The sequence below is a fragment of the Urocitellus parryii genome, chromosome 3 (assembly GCF_045843805.1).
Source record: "Urocitellus parryii isolate mUroPar1 chromosome 3, mUroPar1.hap1, whole genome shotgun sequence".
Lineage (NCBI taxonomy): Eukaryota > Metazoa > Chordata > Mammalia > Rodentia > Sciuridae > Urocitellus > Urocitellus parryii.
The window spans coordinates 151,628,961-151,643,964 of NC_135533.1; the positions used below are offsets into that span (position 1 = coordinate 151,628,961).

Sequence of the window (15,004 nt, forward strand, 5' to 3'; positions counted from 1 at the left end):
AGGCTGGCTTTGAACTTTTGATCCTCCTGCCTCAGCCTCCGGAGTTGCTGGGATCACAGTTATGCACTACTGCAACTGGTTCTTAGGGCGTTGTGAATTGTGTGTTTATGCATAAAAAGGACAATTTTAATCAATCAAAAAACACTTAAGATACTCATCCTGGAAATATCAAACACCATGACATCAGCCATTCCCCAAATAATACCTCTAATTATTTTTTAAACTGAGCTACTTGCCTGGTTTCGTGTTGATGAATACTCGGGATTGACCGGAAGAAAGGGGACGACAGTTGTCTCGGTTACCAGGGTGCTGTGGTTTTGCGTGGCAAGCCAGACTAGCCAGAGGAAAGAGCCAGAGACAGAATCTCATCACATCTGGGGTGCCACTGCTCTGCTGGGAGGCACGGCTCACGCGTTACTAGGGAGACTTAGGGAAGCACACTCTGAAGCCAACACACGCAAAGGTACACGTCGACACACGAGTTATCAGGACAGTAGAAATTGGGCAAGTAAAACACTGAGGCTGGCAGCTTGTCACTGCCCACTGATAACAGAAGCTTAGTAGATAAAGGCACATGTTAAGTCACCTGCATCAGTCTCTCGCCTGTCAACTTCATCGTACACATCCATGGCAAGTTCTTCAAACAAATGATTACTTAGCTGAAAGTAAAAATATCAGGAACACAAGGGACAACGATTAACACCAGGAGGACGAGAGGGGACTGTGACTTATTCACCCTTTTATCTCCAATGTCTTATTCAAAGCCAGGGCCTAGCAAATGCCCTGTTACACAGACAACATGCCACAATTGTACAGAGCCTCTAGAAGCATCTGCCTCCTGCAGCAGCCTCACTACTCTATGACACCCGGCAGGGTCGCTGCTACGAAAAGGTTAGAGGTGGCTAATCTCGCGCTCAGAGGTGGACCCAGTCCTCTACTCTCCTTGGGGAGCTCCTATGAGTGTCTTCCATCTTGACAGCATTTGTCATTTCCCCAAAATGTAAGGGCTCCTAAACCCCTGGGAGGATTAAGAGGTGAAAACATGCCCTTTGACAGGATAATCTGCACCACTGCACAAAAACTCCAACCAGAACGGGGTGAGGTCTCTTGGCTGTCTTGCTGGGAGCAGTCCTTCAACCCCAGGGCCGAGTGTCCCTGACAAAACACCACCTGACTCATCAATACTCTGAGCAGTGTCAGCTCACAACACAATCACCATAGGCTGAGGGGCCTTACTGGCTGCAGGGACAGGGAGGACAATCAAGGTCTTTCCAACTCAGATGAGGTTAGACCCCTGACAGGTGGCACTGGCTGTCTCCGCACTTTCTACCTCAGGAAACTCACTCTGGCACTTGGCAGTTGTGACTCTTCCCTGCTCTGTGAGGGCAGATGCTCAATTTGTTACATTGCCAACCATCCTCCTCACATCCTGAAGCAGTACCAGATACTTGGCAGGGGCTCAGGAACATCCACTCACTAACCGACCTGAAGGTCTTCTGTGCAGCAATTTAAAATGCCTCCCACAGACACCTCACAGGAAGGAATAGTGAAAGGTATATGATACATTGTTGAGTGAAAAAAGCAGGAGACAAAAGTGTGATACACATGAAATAAGACTTGAAAGAAATACACCAAAACACTGAGCCTGAGTTCACTTACAGGGACTGAGGGTGATTCTCCCCTCTATTTTCAATACCTCTAGCATGGTCACACTGTAGTTACATTAAAAATAAACCCTGAAAGCCTGCTGCTAGATAAGAAAATGAAGGGTTGGGAGCTTGAACTTGCTTGATAAACACTCATCTCTTCCTCCAAAGGACTACAGGCCTTATCATTATTGCTATCACTAACAACAACAGCACTGGTCAACACGGTCAACACTGACTAAGGGCTCACATTCCAGGTACTGTGCTAACAGCGTCCTATTTAATACTTAAAACACCTCCATGAAGATAGGGTTTGCTATTGTCCCATTTTACAACAAAGAAACTGAGGCATAGAAGTTAGTAGCTTGCCTAAAGTCAAAAGCCACTAAGTGCCGGATCTGAGATCCAGGTTTAAGTCTACCAAAATGTTAACATTTACTAATTCAGGAAAATACTGATCTTTGTTTTTCATTAGGGAGAGAGGGAGGTAAAGAGAAAGAAAGAAGAGAGGATGGTAGGGAGGAAAATGAAAGGGAGAAAAAGGGAGGGGAAAGAAGGAAGAAATGAGGGAGGGAGGGAGGAAAGGAGAGAAGGAACAAATGGTGACCCGGTCCAGGTAAGAGCAGCACCTGCGAGGAGCCGGCAGGGCAGGGTCCACAGGCAAGAGGAGCAGCAACCCTTCCTGAGCAGCTCTGCTGAGCACTGCCTCCCTCTTCTGGGGAAGGACACCAAGGCACTGGGAGGCTACAGCACCTTGCCTTGCAGAGAAGTGAACCTGACCCACCTGACTCACAGACCAAGTTCACGAGAGCTCTACTATGTTACTTCCAAGCTTAACGCTGTGTGCAGGATATTAGATACAACTTTAGCTTTCATGCAGCTTCTAGCTGAGCAAATGCAAGAGAGTCAAAGGGAATCTGGGGTTTATCTAGGTTTAAATTAGTTTCAATAAAAATCTGCTCATCTATTATGAACAATTAAAAGGAAAGCACAAAATACTTGGTGCTGACTTCAAAGCATATCATCTTAATACATGGTCTCTTTAAGAAAGGCAGTAAAACACACAGACACACAAAACCGTAGATATAGAACACAGAGACGCCAAACAAATTGCATAAAACACATTTATTTCATAATACAGTTAAGTACTAGTAAGGAAAGGTTCATTTTCTGTAATATTTAATACTTAATGTTATATGAGGTTCTAGAAAAGGGTCTTCTCTGAGAAGGGGAATAGGAGGAAGTCACAAATAGGGAAGCTGCAGTTTCAGAGCTGGGCTTTGGGAAGGCTGCTGCCCACGCTGGGGAGGTGGTCAGACTCCAGCTCCTCGAATGAGAAAGGCAGGGGAGCCGCGCGGGGTAGACACGTGGGCAACAGAGGGCCTCAGAAGAGGACGCGAATACAGCAGCTCTTGGTCTCAGAGAGTGTGAAAACACACACACACACACACACACACACACACACACACACACACACACACGGGACCAGGGCAAGGTCTGAAAGGTGAGTTGGAAGATGCCCTTCAAGGTTATGAAAAGAAGTTAAGAGTCTGATTCAGAGAGCAATGAGAGGAGGTCAAGAGTAGAGTAGAGTCTGGGGTTAAAATAGCTGGGAGGCTCCCCTTGAGGCAGCTGGACCAGGGGAAATGGTTCCCAGAGAAGTCAGTCTCCAGGGGACCTGACTACGGCTGGCTGGGCCAGCTGCAAACACACACACTGATCACAGTGAGGCTATGACCCGTGGGGCTCCACGAGCTGTCAGGACACAGTGGGTCTGGACCACCAGCTTTGAAGCACGAATCTGAAAACCTCTGATGAATGGCACAGGATGGGTGAGAGAGTCACCACCATGGCAGTGAGTGAACCTGCAAACTCACCAGCAGGCCAGCACCAGATTTTGTCATTCCCTGGCATCCAGCACGGCTAGACAAAACTCCAGGAAGGGTGCCCACTTACTCATTTACATGAGAACTAGGCAACTTTCACAAGGAGAAACAACTTCCTAATGTCACAGGCCCTGTCTTTAGTTCTCAACATGACAGAAAAATGGGGATATTTGAAGCAGAGCCTATGAACTAGATATACTGAACTAGATGTACTTTCGGTCTTCATTGCTACATACTCAATGGTCTGCTTCTAATTTATCATCTGAAAGTATGAAATAAAGTAATCTGATGCAGTGGGTAACTTGGACTGAGAACAGGTATTGGCAGAATACACTGATTCCCACACCGGGTTCACAGTAAAGAGATACTCACAGACTGAAGTTTCTTCTTAGCAGCTTTTGCCAATTCAGACAAATCCAGGCTGCTAAGAAAATGTACAAAACTAATAAGCAAATAAATAGAACCATGTTTGTGAGCTCTGTAGATTAAGATACCCAAGGGATGAAAATATTAGTTATAGTTCACGGACACACTGAGTCAAGCATTCTATGGCCCAAAAGAGTTCGTGAGGAAACCAAAACAACATGTCAGAGTGATTCATTTCAGAAGTACAGTAGTCATATCATATATGATAAAGAGAAAAAAATCACCCACCAACTAAATGACAAAAGCTACTGTCAGGTTAATTTCCAGGTCCTTATTATGTGAGGAGTCACAATTATTATCTTTTTGGTACTAGAGATTTAACCCAGGGGTGCTTAACCACTGAGCTATATACCCAGCCCTTTTTCTTTCTTAGAGATAGAGTCTCATGAAGTAGCCTAGGGCCTGGCTAAGTTGCTGAGGCTGGCCTCAAACTTTCAGTCTTGCCTCAGTGTCTGGAGTCACTGGGGTTACAGGCATGTGACACCATGCCCAGCTATAATTTTTGAATTACTAAAAAAAAAAAAAAAAAAAAAAGAAAAGGCAAGATTGAAGAAAATATGAAAAACGAAAATATGAAAAACTGGAATGGCAAAATTACATCTGGAACAGCAGTTAATCATTTCATAACTCTTGACAGCATTTGTGCAAAGGTAACTGGCTAAATAGGGCTTAAGGTTCATCCCTGTAAGCAACAAACTAATTACAAATCAGGGGTCGACAGATTAAGGCCTACTTTTTGCTTAGCCCATGAGTTAAGAATGCTTTTTTTATATTTTTAAATGATTGGGGGATTAAAAAAAAAGGAAGAACAACATTTCATAAAATATGAAAATTATATGAAATTCAAATTCCAGTGCCTGGAAAAAATTTTTCTTAGACAGACATGCCCATTCATTTAGTGTCCCCAGATGCTTTCATCTAAAATGGCAGAGTTGAGGGGTTGCAACAGAAGCTGCAAGGGGACCTTGATAAAGTTTGCCGACCCGAGTTATAGAAAAAGAATATCATCTCTAATGGTACAAAAATATTTTGTGAATATGATCTGTTGACACAATGTACTATCACAACTGTGTAAAACAGTGACACTGACTCCAATTTCCTTATCAGTAAATTTGTTACTGTGCTCTTTTGAACTAAAGTTTGATAGGTGGTTTACTTACAGACGTCTTATTTCCAAATTGTATAGCCATAAAAGAGAAAAATGTATGGGCTTTGTTAAACACAAAAATATGATATATTTAAATACTATATTACCGAGGAAATACTGGGGGCAGGTACAATTGATTGATCTTTTGAGGGTCTTACCTGTCTGCCATTTGAGGTATTATAAAGTGCTGTCCGTTTTTGTGATCTGAAACAAAAACCAAAGTTTTGGTCATATAAAATATGAATAGGATCTATAAAGGAATACCACCATTATTTTCTCAATATAAGCTTCACAATTAGCATTTTTTTTGTAATTATGAATCATGTGGGGAAAAGAAGTTGCCGGATTGGCTATAAATTCCTGAGGACATGGGTGGTACGGAGGATACAGTCTTGTTTTCCTTGGTGTGCAGGTCTAGACACCCAGTAGAAGACAATGCTCACTGTAAACCTTAGGCTTGTTCACCCCAGGGTGAGCGATGGTCCTGAGCTGTGGAGGAATGCTGAGGGGGTAGAATTAGCTCACAGCAGGCTTCTATCACTTCACTGTGTGGGACCCTGGTGCTTCAGTGAGCTTTGGTAGCTTCTTCACATTATTGAAGACAGGGCTTGGGCAGGTGGCCTTTGCAGACTCAGAGAGAAATTCCATCTCCCAAGATGCTGACTGACTTGGTCCTATTCTAGCTTTGGAGGATGCTGGTCCACATTCCAACAAATAAAGCTGTTATAGGCATCTACACAGGCTTTTGTGTAAGTTGTATTTTTCTTGAGTAAATACCTAGGAAGGGACTGCTAGGTTATATGGTAAATGTGTGTTTAACAGGGTAAGAAGCCACTAGACTTTTTCCCAGAATAGCTCTTTTATTGTGTGTGTGGTGCTAGAGATTGAACCCAGAGCCACTCTACTGCTGAGCTACATATCCAGCCCTCTTAAAAATTTATTTTATTTTGAGATGGGTTCTTACTAAGATGCCCAGGCTGGCCTTGAATTTGAGATCATCCTGCCTGAGTTGTTGGGACTGCAGGCATGTGCCACTACACGGGGCTAGCTCTATCATTCTGTATTCCAAACAGCAACCTACGAGAGTTATGGTTGCTCTAGCTCTTTCCCAACACTTGTATTGTCAATTTTAGGTTACTTTGTTTTAAAAATTTTAGTCATTCTAATAAGTATGCTGTGGGACCACATTGTGGTCTTAATTTACATTTCCCAATTGGCTAATGATTCTGAGCTTATTTCTTTGTGCTTATCTCTTTGCCACCTACATACTATCTTTGCCCAAGTTTCTCTCCTTTCTCCTGGTGTCTGTGTTCTTAAGGCTGGTACTGTCTCAGCTTCCAAAGTACTGGGACTGCAGGTATGTGCTACCACATCTGTCTCTGCCCAAGTTTTTATTGGGCTGTTTTTTTTCTTACTATTGAGTTTTTTTTTTTAAGAGAGAGAGAGAATTTTTTAATATTTATTTTTTAGTTTTTGGTGGACACAATATCTTTATTTTATTTTTTGCGGTGCTGAGGATCGAACCCAGTGCCCTGCTCATGCCAGGCGAGCGCGCTACCACTTGAGCCACATCCCCAGCCCCTTACTATTGAGTTTTAAGAGTGCTTTAAACATTCTAAATACAAGTTCTTTCATTTTGTTTGTGGGCTGGGAAAAAATTCTGGGCTTACACATCCTATCCCTTAGATACATATTTCTTATTGAATATGTGATTTCCAAATATTTTCTTCCAGACTGTGGCTTGTTTTTTTCATTCTCTCAACCACAAGTTTTCTCAGAGTAAGTGTTCAATTTTGATAAAGCCTTCCACTGTGAGCTATATTCCCAGTCTATTTTTTTTTTAATTTTGCTAATGCATTTATTAGGACATTACAGCTATACATAGTAGTGTGGTATATTTTGACATATCCATAGATGCATATAACACAATTTGCTCCCTTTCAATCCCCAGTACTTCCTCTTTCCCTTCCCCCCTTTACCTGATCCCCTTCCTTTATCTACTGAACTTCCTTCCACTTATTTGTTTTTTTAAATTGATACACTGTACATAAAAGTAGAATTTATTGTGATACATTCATACATGCACATAGCATAGTTTGTTCAATTTTATTCCATGGTTCCTCCCTTTCCCATCCCTCCTCCTCCCTCTCTCTCCTTCTTCTTCCATTCTATTTTCATGAGATCTCCTTCTTAAAAACTCCTTATTTTTCTCTAGCTTCTACACATAAGAGAAAACATCTCACTCTTGAGTTTCTTATTTCACTTGGCATGATATTCTATAGTTCCATTCATTTATCGGCAAATGCCATTATATCATTCTTCTTCTTCTTTTTGTTGTAGTGCTGGGGATTGAACCCAGGGTCTTGTACACACTAGGCAAGGCTCTACCACTGAGCCACATTCCCAGCTCAAGTTCATGCTTCTTTACGGCTGAATAAAACTCTATTGTGAATATATAGGTGACATTTTCTTTATCCATTCGCCTGTTTTTGGGCACTGAGGCTGGTTCCATAACTTGTCCATTGTGAATTGTGCTGTTATGAACACTGGTATGCATGTTTCAGTTATATAGTTATATAGCCTATGCTAATTTCAGTTCTTTTGGATAAATACCCAGGAGTGGGACAGCTGGGTCATATAGTGGTTCTAATTCCAATCTTCTGAGGAATCTCCATACTGCTTTCCAAAGTGGTTATACTAATCTTCAGACCTAACAACAATACAGAAGTGTAGCTTTCTCCACATCCTTGCCAGCAATTATTGCAATTTGTGTTCTTGATGATTGCCATGTTAACTGGAGTGAAAGGAAATCTCAATGCAGTTTTGGTTTGCACTTCCCTGATTGCTAAGAAGCTACATTAATCAAAACAGCCTGGTACTGGCATAAAAATAGCCATGAAGACCAGTAGAATAGAAGACAGCGACAAATCCCAGAGATAGTCATCTGATTCTTTTTTTTTAATACCTTTATTTTGTTTATTTTTTATGTGGTGCTAAGAATTGAACCCAGTGCCTCACACATGCTAGGCAAGTGCTCTACCACTGAGCCACAATGCTGGTCCCCATCATCTGATTCTTGACAAAGTGTTAAAAATATAGGTTGGAGAAAAGATAGCCTTTTAAACAAATGGTGCTGAGAAAACGGATATCCATGTGTAAAGAACTTGCTCTCTCAACCTGCACCAAAGATCAATTCAAAGAGGATCAAACACCTAGGAATTAGACCAAAAATAATGGAACCGCAGTTAGAAGAAAACTAACGCAATGGTCAGGCACCATTCTTCCTGAATAAGACTCCTAAAACTCAAGAAATAAAACTGCGAATCAATACATTGGATGGTCTCAAATTAAAAAGCTTCTGCACAGCAAAGGAAACAAGATGGTGGTAACAGATCCCCCAGGATGAAAACAAATCTTTGCCAGCTATTTTTCTGACAGGGGATTAATATCCAAAATATATTAAGAACTCAAAAAAAAAAAAAAAAACCACCAAAAACCCTCCAAATAACCCAATCAATAAGTGGGCAAATTAGCAGATATTTCTCCAAAGAATAAATACAAATGGCTAACGAATACATGAAAAAATGTTCAACATCTCTGGTTCCTGTTTCTTACTAATGTTTGATTTTGTTTTATTTTATCGATATTCCCATCTGTATATTCTTCCTTTTTTGCTAGTATGGCTAGACATTTATCAATTTTACTGATCTTTTCAAAGAATCAGCTTTCGGTCTCATTAATTTTTCTGCTTTCTTTCCTCTTTCGATTTCACTGATTTATGCTCTTTATCATTTCTTGCTTTCTTCCTGCTTTGAGTTTATTTTATTCATCTTTTTCTAGTTTCTTCAGGGGGAAACTTTTGATAGACCTTTCTTCTTTTCTAATACAAGAATTAAAGGTTATAAAATATTTTTCTAAAGCATTATTTTTGTTGTATTCCACAGATTTTGATAGGTCATGTAGTTGAAAATATTTTCTGATTTCCCTCAAGACTTTCTTTTAGACACATGGATTATTTAGAAGCATGTTGTTCAATTTCCAAGCACCTGAGATATTACAGTTTTATTTTCATTATCCCTTTCTAGCTTAATTCCATTATGATCAGCAAATATATTTCGTAGTATTTTAAATCTTTTAGATTTGCTAAATTTTGTTTTATGACCTAGGATATGGTTTCCCCTCTTAAATGTTCAATGCATACTTGAAGTGTGGGTTCAGAATTCTGATGTTGGGTTCAGAATTCTAAGAATGTCAATTAGATTGAGTTGATCTTTCATTTGGTTTAGATTTATATCCTTACTGTCTTTCTACCCACTAGTTCTACTTATTGTTCAGTCTCTAACAATATTTGTGGATCTGTCCTTTTCTATCAGCTCTATTGAGGTCTGCTTCATATAACTGGAAGCTCTGTTGCTGGTTATGGACAATTTAGACTTATGTCTTGGTGAACTGACCCTTTGATCATCATTTTATGTTCTTTCTATCTGAGGTCTACTTTGTCTGACATGAATACATTCTCTCTAGCTGTCTTTGACTTATGGTTTGTATGGAATGTTTTTGTACATCTTTTGGCATTTAATTTTATCATTATATTTAGAGCAGGTTTCTTGTACACAGCATATAGCTCAATCTTTTTTTTTTAAATTGGTGTATTTAGAACATTAATGTAATTATTGCTATATCTGGATTTACGCCTATCATTTTATTATTTATTTTGCTTGATTCTCAGATTTCTGTTTTCCCCTTTTAATTTTTTTTTTTTATGGCGGGGGGGTGGGTGGGTGTAGGGGTAGGGATTTTGCTATGTATGTTGCCCAGGCTGGTCTTGAACTCCTGGGCTTAAGCAATCCTCCCAGCTCATCCTTCTAAGTAGCTGGGACTATAGGATAGCCATACACCACCATGCCTGGGTTAAACATTTTCAATCAAAATATCTTTTGACCATCCGAATAATTTCTAACATTCCATTTTAGTTTATCTTTACAGTTTTTGACAACTTTTCTCTTTTAAGTGGTTATGCTAGGGATTACAATATATTTACTTAACTTCTCACAGGCTACTAAGAAATAATATTTTACCATTTTAAGTACAATGTAGAAATATTATCATCGTATTTCTTTATTCTTTCCCTTTTCCTCCTGTGGCACGATACTGACATATTCTATACATCTACCTGCTAATCATGTCTTTTAACTCTCACATGTACTTATAGAATTTAAGAGAAAAACACAATCCATTATATTACCTTGGTACTTATTTCTGCTGATCTTTTTCATTCTTGAAGTTCCAAGATGCTCTTTGGTATCATTTCCACCCAAAAAATATTCCCTAGAATTTCTGTTAGCACAATAAATTATTATTTTACTTCACCTTAGAATGTCTTTATTTTGACTTCAAAAGGTCATTTGCATTGGATATAGAGTTCTGGATTGACAGTTTTTTTTTTTTTTTTTCTTTTTTGGTACTGGTGACTGAACCCAGGAGTGCTGTCCAATTGAACTACATCCCCCAGTCCTTTTAATTTTTATTTTGAGGAAGGGCCCCACTAAGTTGCTGAGGCTGGCCTTGAACTTGTGATCCTTCTCTCTTAGCCTCCCAAGCTGCTGGGATTACAGGTGAGCTCTATAACATCCAGTAATAGTTTCTTTCTCTCAGAGCTTTAAAAATATTTCTGCATTTTCTTCTCATCTTCATTGTTTCTGATGAGAATAAGGATGACGTTCAAAAAGTTTGGTGTTGTGGGACATTCTGATTACAGATACTTAATTGGTGAAATCTATGCAAATATTCCCAAATCTAAAAGCTTCCAAAATCAAAAACATTTCTGTCCCAGATAGTTTGGATGAGGGATGCTTAAGCTTTAAAGTGTGTTGGATTTTTTTTTTTTTTTTCTGGCTGCAGTCAAGAAGGTTCCTCTAAAATCTTAGCTTTCTGCAGTTTGGTTTTGAAGTTCCAAACATGGCTTTCTTTCAGTTCATCATCTTGGGGGTTTGTTGAGGCTCTTGAACCTGTAAGTGTCTTTGACAAATTTTTAGAGTTTTTGGCCAATATTTCGTCAAATATTTTTTTCTGAACAACAGTCTTTCTCATCTCTTTTTGGGAGTCCAATGATACCAATGTCAGATCTTCTGGTACTTTTTGATTCGTCTCTGAGGCTCTGTTCAGGTTTTTCTTCTTCCCACTGCTTTTCCAATTGCTCAAACTGGATAATTTCTAGTAATTTATTTTCAGTTTGCTCACTTTTTTTTTTTTGATATCTCTCAGCTGCTATTAAGCCTACTCAGTGAGTTCTCTTACCTTTTTAGAGCATGGTTTTACCAGCTTCTTTAATAGGTGATAATTTCAACACCTACGTCACCTTGGGGTTGCTAAATTGACTGCTTTCCTGAGATTTGGTTCTTCATCAGTTCAGTCTCTACAGATGGTACTTGGATATTTTTAATATTAAGTTGTGAGACTCTGGGCCTTCTTTAAACTCTATGGAGAATGTAAACATTTTGTTTTAGCAGGCAGAGCAGGTTGGGTTCTGCCTGTGGGGCAGGGTGAGAGAATGGGGAGAAAAAGAAGAGCAATCTAGACTTCCTAATGCCTCTATCAGACATTTAGGCAACTGTGTACCCACAGGATTGCTCCTGGGATGGGAAGGAACAGAAAAAGGAAAGAAGAAAAAAACCCCAGGGGAATCCCCTACTCTTAGTCCCATTTACTGCTCTTTAGACCAGAAAGAGAGGGCTTCTTTGCACTCATTATGCAGTTCCAGGTCTCAGGTTGCCACTCACTCATATCAGAAGTAAAACAAACAGGACCCTCAATACCAGCTTGATGGCACTTCAAGTTCCTTAATCCACCACTTGGATTTTACTTACTCTTCGGAGTCCTTAGAGAGCTGCCCTGAGCATTTGGTCCAGGGTTTTTAGTGCCAATCCCCAGGGGACAGGATGGGGTGTACTCCATCTTACTCAGTGGTGAAACTGCACCAGGGGCTCTTAACTCTACTGAACAACCAGGGTGGATAACCACCATGGACATGTATGTGGACATTATGATCAGGCATTGGCAAACTATGCACAGCTCTGAACAGTAAATATTTTAGGCTCTGTGGTGTCCTGTGACAATACATCCTATTCAACTCTGCCATTGTTCTGTGAAAGCAGCCACATACAAGATGTGAGTGAGCTGGTCCGTCTAGTTTGCAATTAAACTTTTTTTTCGGCAGGGAGGGTGGGTACTAGGGATTGAACTCAGGGTTACTCAACCACTGAGCCACATCCCCAGGCCTATTTTGTATTTTATTTAGAGACAGGGTCTCACTGAGTTGCTTAGCGCCTTGCTTTTGCTGAGACTGGCTTTGAATTCACGATCCTCCTGCCTCAGCCTCCCGAGTTGTTGGGATTACAGGTATGCACCACCATGCCTGGCTTGCAATTGAAGTTTAATGAAACAGGTGACAGGCTGGGTTTGGTTTACAGAACATAGTTTGCAGATCCCTGTTCCCTATCACAAATAAGATGATTAGATACAGGTAAAATCACTTTTGGACTTTTTTCTGTCCTTAGCAGAATTCTTCAAATCAGTATAAAAGTTGTTGTTTTGCTCTTCCTTTGCTAGTTCCATGACATTCAAGTACTGTGGAGCACATTCAACACTGGGATGATTATGCTCTTTGATTCTGGAGAAGCCACTTCTCCAGAGCTAAAAGGAAGTTTTACAAACTAAAAGTTCAAAGAGATTTAACCAACTTTGTATCTTTTACATAGAGCTGAAAATTCAACCATCATCTTTTCCTATAAAGAAATTACTCCCAATTTTCTGAAGGACATTAAAGAAGAGGAGGTCATAAAAAATAGTGTCCTGTTTTGTTTTCCCAGAACCTTCCAGAGTGGAGGTGTGGTGAGGCCGTTAGCCTTTCACTCACCAGGTTTCCTGCCGCAGAGATAGAAGGCCAGTCTGTCTGTTAGCTCGTACTGTATTTCCACAAGGCGTTCTGCCAGCTCATGGTGCCCTCCTTGCCTACCAAGAGAAAACAAAGTACCATTGATATCGCTCAGGATTCACTGGCTGGAGAGTAGGAAAGTACAAAGACGTCCCCTGAGATACCTGAGCAGCTTAACAAACATGACTTTTTAGAATAATCAACCTTTTTTTTTGGTGAGGTAGATTGTTAAGATCTACTTTGAGTCCTATTTTTATAAATTGTTTATAAAACAATTTGAACTATCCATTTCCTTTATTAATACACAAAACAGAATACTTAATGGGAAATTCAAAGACTCATGAAAGATTTAAAGAAAGAGGTTCCAAAAAATTAATTGGAGAGTTTCTAGAAACATACAATGTCCAGACCTCATCCTTGGAAATTCTGAATCATAAGACTGGGATGGGCCTGGGCATCAATATTTTGAAGAAGGTCTTTCCCTTGGATGATTCTGAGGCAGCCAGTCTACCTCTGGATGACTCTAGAAACCACTTCTAGAGCTACAATTTAGGCAGAGACAAACCAACCAAATGCAAAGCTCAGATCTAAGCTACTTTTATCTTTTTCTTCCTTTGCCTTTCTTCAGTCATGAAATAAATATTGAAGCTACTTGGAATCCTTTTAGTAACAACACTTATAAATAAATTATTAGATTGAAAGACTATTATATGTGAGGTTTGTCTGAGGAAATTCCAAAGTAAATGATAAAGTACTTAGTGCAGACTCTTTCCCTCTTCAAAGATCAAATCTAGTTTCAACCAGTTTCTTTTTCTACTATTCAAAAAAATTATAAAATACTCTAACTTACCACACATCTTTGATTTATTTTTACCATGCCTATTTCTTTTGTTTCACTTTTTAAAAATTTGTTCTTTTGTTAGAAATACGTGACAGTAGAGTGTGTTTTAACATACTGTACCTACAAGGAGTATAACTTATCCTAATCCGAATCCCATTCTTGTGGTTGAACATGATGTGGAGTTTCACTGGTCGTGTATTCATGTATGAACATAGGAAAGTTACGTCCAATTCATTCTACTGTCTTTCCTATTCCCATGCCCCTCCCTTCCCTTCATTCCCCTTTTTCTAATCCAATGAACTTCTCTTCTCTCCCCACCTTTATTGTGTGTGAGCATCCACATATCAGACAGAACATCCGGCCTTGACTTTTTTTTTTTTTTTAGCATCAGCTGATGTCAATTAGCACGATAGCTTCCAGATCCATCCATCTACTGGCAAATGCCATAATTTCATTCTTCCTTATGGCAGAATAATATTCCCTTGTCTATATTTACCACATTTTCTTTATCTATTCATCTGTTGAAGGGCACCTACATCACATATTTTTTCTCATTTTAAAAAAATCTGTAAATCACAAAACATTCTATAACCGATGGTATGTGATAATCTAACTGGCAGAGCTTTTTTCTTTTTTAGTGCCATATGAAGTAATGATGCACTGTAGAATCAATGAAGTTGCAGGTCTGATGAAGTATTGTATTGCTGTGGTCATTCTCACATGTGTCTGGATGTCTTCAGTAGAGTCTCCAGCTGTGCTGAATGTGCCTGTCTGCCCATCTCCAGACCTTGACTCTGCCTTCCCCTTCCCTGGATCAATGTAGTTCCTCATTTGCATGCCCACATATAACCCATTCTTTAACTAAAGGAATTTCCTAATCTTTTGGGCCACAATGAGGAAAACTTAAATATGCTCTTTAAGACCTATTGTCCATTTTGCCAATGAATCACATATTATTTTGCCTCAGTGAACTCTTTCAGATACTTATAAATCATCTCTTCCAAGAGACAATAAATTCTGGGAGGACAGAGTTTATTCATTTATCCTCATTTACTCTCTATGTAGCAAAGTATGGCACTTTGCAGTTAATAAAAGAAATTTGAAAAAAGAAGGAAAGATGATTGA

The 15,004-nt window shown here is 39.7% G+C and overlaps 1 protein-coding gene across 13 annotated transcripts in view; it reads right to left on the reverse strand.

The window, feature by feature from the left end:
• Git2 (GIT ArfGAP 2) overlaps window positions 1-15,004 on the reverse strand; it is a 50,965-nt gene that overhangs the window by 25,656 nt on the left and 10,305 nt on the right. For 7 of the 13 annotated variants that reach the window (XM_026409186.2, XM_026409184.2, XM_077796140.1 and 4 more), the window contains exons 7-11: window positions 13,021-13,115; window positions 5,264-5,309; window positions 3,905-3,956; window positions 587-659; window positions 237-334 (exon numbers count right to left, since the gene is read on the reverse strand). In XM_026409186.2, the coding sequence (XP_026264971.2) occupies window positions 237-334; window positions 587-659; window positions 3,905-3,956; window positions 5,264-5,309; window positions 13,021-13,115 (364 nt within the window). The remainder of the gene's footprint in view (window positions 1-236; window positions 335-586; window positions 660-3,904; window positions 3,957-5,263; window positions 5,310-13,020; window positions 13,116-15,004) is intronic. The other 6 variants (XM_077796142.1, XM_026409185.2, XM_077796141.1 and 3 more) reach the window with 1 other exon arrangement.